We start from the raw sequence: 4,283 nt of genomic DNA, 5'->3' as shown, positions 1-4,283 counted from the left end.
CTATCTCCCTCCTCGCACTTGAGACAGTGTCGAACAATAAAATTCAAGGCGAGTCGCTTTAAAAAAAAAAGGCAAAAAGACACTTTCTCCAACTCTCCTTGTCCTTCACAAGCACATATCCATGCATGCTACACCGACAAACATCCAGCTGCAACGACAACAACTAGAGGCTATTTCTTGAGCATTATCCCAAGGCCGCTTTTGTTGGTGGCTATTCTGACACATTAGCCATAACGGCTAGTTGCTTTCAAAAAGACCGACCTTCCTCTTCGTCGCCCTCGTCCTCGTATACTGGGCAATCAGCCTTCAACCTTTTGAATGGGAAGTTGCCTCTGATCCTTGTAGATTTTGCGACGATGCTGCGTCCTTAATGAAATCACTGCAATTTTTGCAGCCTTCTTCCATTGGTGGCTCATTTTCGGGTTGCACATCCTAGGTACATTGTAAAGGGTCCATTCTATGACAACGACACTCGAGAACCTCATGGACGTAAAGGAGGAAAGTAGAAAGACCCTTTCTTCTCTGAGAGTTATATATTTCACAACCTTGGTTAAGTTCACCACAGCTTTGACTCAAGAACGTCTTTTTTGCGTTCGGAAATATGGACAGATTAGAAGGAGAAAACAAAACTTGGAACGAACTCTGATTGCAATTTTTGTTAACAACAAAACTGGACATTAACTCTTCCCAAGGGTGTCATTGAACAACAACAACAGCTTACGTTTAAGATCAATTTCACGTACTTGCCATGCATTTGTTCAACTGTATGTAGTTCATGTTCTCAAAAAGAGGAGTCATGCTACTAAAATTAGAATGGCGAATTTCCGTGTTACCACAATTTGCAATTTTTTTTATCGCACTCAGATATTGAAGAGCAATTTTCAACCAGAATGCAAAATTACCAATCTGAACAACAAATCAAAATTGCCAATGACATTCTGGAGTAGTAAATCAACTTTAATCAGCCCAAATTGAAAGGTTGAACTTGAGTTAAGGCATTTATAATTGATTTCCCTCCTACCTATTATATGACAAGAGCCTGGCTTTTCTTTCATTGCGGGGTCCTACAATTTACATTCTACAAAATTGATTTCAAAGCAAAAAGCAAGATCACTGACAAGGACAAGGACACTTTTGAGAAGAGAGATTGTTCCATGATAGACGCAAGATGCGTTCCACTAGTTAGTTAGTTGGGTTGAAGAATGCGTTTCAACCGAGGCTTCCTTCTTGGCTCGACTTGTCATCCAAATCCGGAAGTTGGTTGGCTTTGTCGTCGTTGGTGAGCTCTGGATTACCAGTGTAACCATCGCGCATTGAGTCCGGAATTGGATAGTTGCCACTTTGCCAGGCTTCTTCGTACCAATCGGGGCAATCGTTGAACGAGTATCCGTAGTGAACGAAGATCTCTTCCCCGGCCTCGACATCATGCGAGGTGCAAATGCATGGAATGATTCCCAGCCTAGGGTGATCGAAAGACACAAATTCGCCGTTGGGCAGGAATGAGTGGTTGGTCTTGTGAGCCAATGTAGCGTTGTAGTTTTTGGTTTCACGAAACTCAGACGGAATGTCGATGGTCCCGTTGTGAACGGACGGATCGAAGATCTTATATGCGTTGTAGTCCCAATCCGGATGGTTGAAATCCTCCCAACTTCGAGGTCCAATGCGTTTGCCATTGTAGAATGCCACTACCACATTGGCCTCTATCTTGACCCTGGCGAAGAGTCCATCCCCGGCCCCGCCCACGCGACTTTGACGAATCTCGACCAATTTGCTCTCATAAGGGTCCGGGAGTAGAGGGTTGTTGGTGACGAAGTCATATGTGGAGATCTCGCGTTTGTACAACCGCCCGTTGGGCTCGGTGAACATGGGCACCTTGATCCCTTTGTCGTCGATGACGCTTTTCAGTTCGGACACTTGGGCAAACTCCATGATACCGTCGTTGAAGTTGCCCACAAATGCAGTAATGAAATCAGGGTAGAGATATGCGATTCGAATGCCCGTCAGCTCGCCTTCATCATCCACCCGACCCACCACACATCCTCCCCCAGGTATCACCTTCCAGCACACGCCCGTGGGAGAGCCGTTCTTATAGTTGCCGATGAATTTCAGACGGCCCTTGTCATCAAACGACCGGTAGAATCCGTGCATCACTCCGTCCTTCATGTAGACCTCACAAAAGGAGCCGTCGTTGTACGTGACCCGGGTCCGACCATTCATCTTATCATTCACGTACGGCCCCTGGATGATCCGAAGGCCATTCTTGAACGTCTCAATGGTGAACTCGCCTTCGCGCTTGTTGTCTACGAAATAGCCAGTGATAAGGTCCCCGTTGTCTAGTTCGATGCAGCCCTTGCCATTCAAATTCCCCACGCGATCTTTACCACCCTTGTAGGTGTAGGTCTCATCCCGGAGGTTGGGAAAGGGCTCGATACTCGGGCTCTTGTAAAGAACTGGATCCGGCCAATAGCCTACCTTGATGTCCTTGAATTGCTCCAAGCGCATCCCTGTGGCTCCGGAACACTTCATTTTCTTCAGCCATTGTACAAGATGTTCCCCATACGGTCCTTCACCTCGGCCACTTTGGACCTTTCAATCGGTTTGGGTTGTTCAGGCGCCTCCTCCTCGTCCAGAAAGGTTCCATAACGCATAAAGTTCCTCTTCCGTTCATGTCGTTTGAGCTCCAATTGAAGGAGAGTCGAGTCAAAGCCACTGATGGGACCGAGGTTCAAACCCGAGGCCACGCGATTCAGGATCAGGCTAGACTCCACTCTGGTCCTGGTGGTGGGAGCTCGCTCGTGCCCGTAGGATGAGGAGTGGAACGATCTGACCGGCATCGAGGTTTTCACGTTGAACAACGACCTGGAACAGAGAGTGACTCGTGAACATTGACTCCGTCTCAGATTGCCCCTGCCCTTGAACAATCGGTCCCAATGAAGCTGTTGTTATTCGCTGCCCATTTCTCTCACGTCAACACGCGCATTTCGAGTCGATCCCAAGGCTCGAGGCCCGCCAAAATGTTATTCTGAGTATTCCCCAGTCGAGGTCATTAATTTAAGTTTGGTTCGACAGATGAATGTACGTCTTTGTGCCTTATTTCGCGAATTTGTTGTACTAGAACAAGTGAACAAGTGGATCTGATCTACTACACGTCTATGAGTGCATTTCGCCAGAGTCCAAGTAACTCCTGAGTAGCGAGTAAACTGCAAACAAGCGGAAATAAAGTGCATCCAATAAAAAGCCATGAAAAAGGGGCAAGGCAATTTAGATGCTCCCCAGAGTCGAAAACCAATTAGGGTGCCATTTGAGTCGCACATCGTTAGAGTTCTCGTTCAATTTCATCTCACTTCAAGTAACGTCAGGATTTCTTATGCTAAGTCAGGGAACATCTCGAGCTTACTGAAAGGCCGGCCATATTATTCTTAGGAAATGATCCAACTCAGCCGTGGATACATGTGATGTCATGCGCAATCGAAACGAGCAAACAGAGGTGAATGCATTCTACAATCGAAAAAGGGCTACGCCCCCATTTTTTCTTGGCCAATGCAGCTCATGATTTGAAGTCAAGGACAAGACTTTTTGCCGAGCAGGGACCATTTGCAATCAAAATCGATGTTTACATGGGATTATTTAGGCACATTTACAACTTGTAGGTTCATATGGATCTCCCAATTACAGACTGGTCCCAATTTAGCGTCTCACGCTCATGGAAGAGTTTAAGTCAACTACTGGTTATGTAGTTTCTTCCTAATATTTTTTGAAAAAGTGTTCTAAGAATACTCTGGCGAAGATTCGTTCAAATTGGTTGGCTTGTTAGGAATCGAGTCGATCTAACTATGCTTTATCCCTATTTTATGCCTTAAAACAGGGTTTCAGCAAATAAAGCAAATATTACCACTTTTAAGCATATTTTGAAGATGGCCACGGCCCAAAATGCTTTCTCCATATTTACCTGCCATTCGCTTATGAGGGGGGGAACAAGCGGAGATTTGCCAAAACGACTTTATGACAGTACATTATATAGGAGCACTTTTTCAATCAAGAGAATATAAGGAACAAGCTTGTTTTTTGATGACATATTCATATCATATGTTCTGCAAATACGTTTTTAAAATACTATAAAACACACTTTCAAGTAATGTACGGCAATACTCTCTGGAATATATTGATGTAAGTGAATTGTTGGGGCCAATCGTGCACTATAAAAATAATAATTGGCACGTATGGATGGATAGGAAGGTAGCTAAGTAAAAATAAGATGGTTGAACAGGTCAGCAACATATTTT

General features: G+C 44.9%; 1 protein-coding gene across 1 annotated transcript; it reads right to left on the bottom strand.

The window, feature by feature from the left end:
• Positions 1–511: 511 nt before the first annotated feature.
• LOC131880850 (histone-lysine N-methyltransferase SETD7-like) lies at positions 512–2,526 on the bottom strand. The gene has a single exon (XM_059227564.1). It carries the CDS (start codon positions 2,524–2,526, stop codon positions 1,210–1,212), a length of 1,317 nt encoding a protein of 438 aa, XP_059083547.1. The 3' UTR covers positions 512–1,209.
• Positions 2,527–4,283: the final 1,757 nt, after the last annotated feature.

Source organism: Tigriopus californicus, chromosome 5 (genome assembly GCF_007210705.1).
Source record: "Tigriopus californicus strain San Diego chromosome 5, Tcal_SD_v2.1, whole genome shotgun sequence".
NCBI classification, from domain to species: Eukaryota; Metazoa; Arthropoda; class Copepoda; order Harpacticoida; family Harpacticidae; genus Tigriopus; species Tigriopus californicus.
This window is presented reverse-complemented; position numbering and strand designations above follow the sequence as displayed.

Coding starts and splice junctions, on each gene's coding strand:
- LOC131880850 (XM_059227564.1), bottom strand. CDS start 2,526: ATGAAGTGTTCCGGAGCCACAGGGATGCGCTTGGAGCAATTCAAGGAC.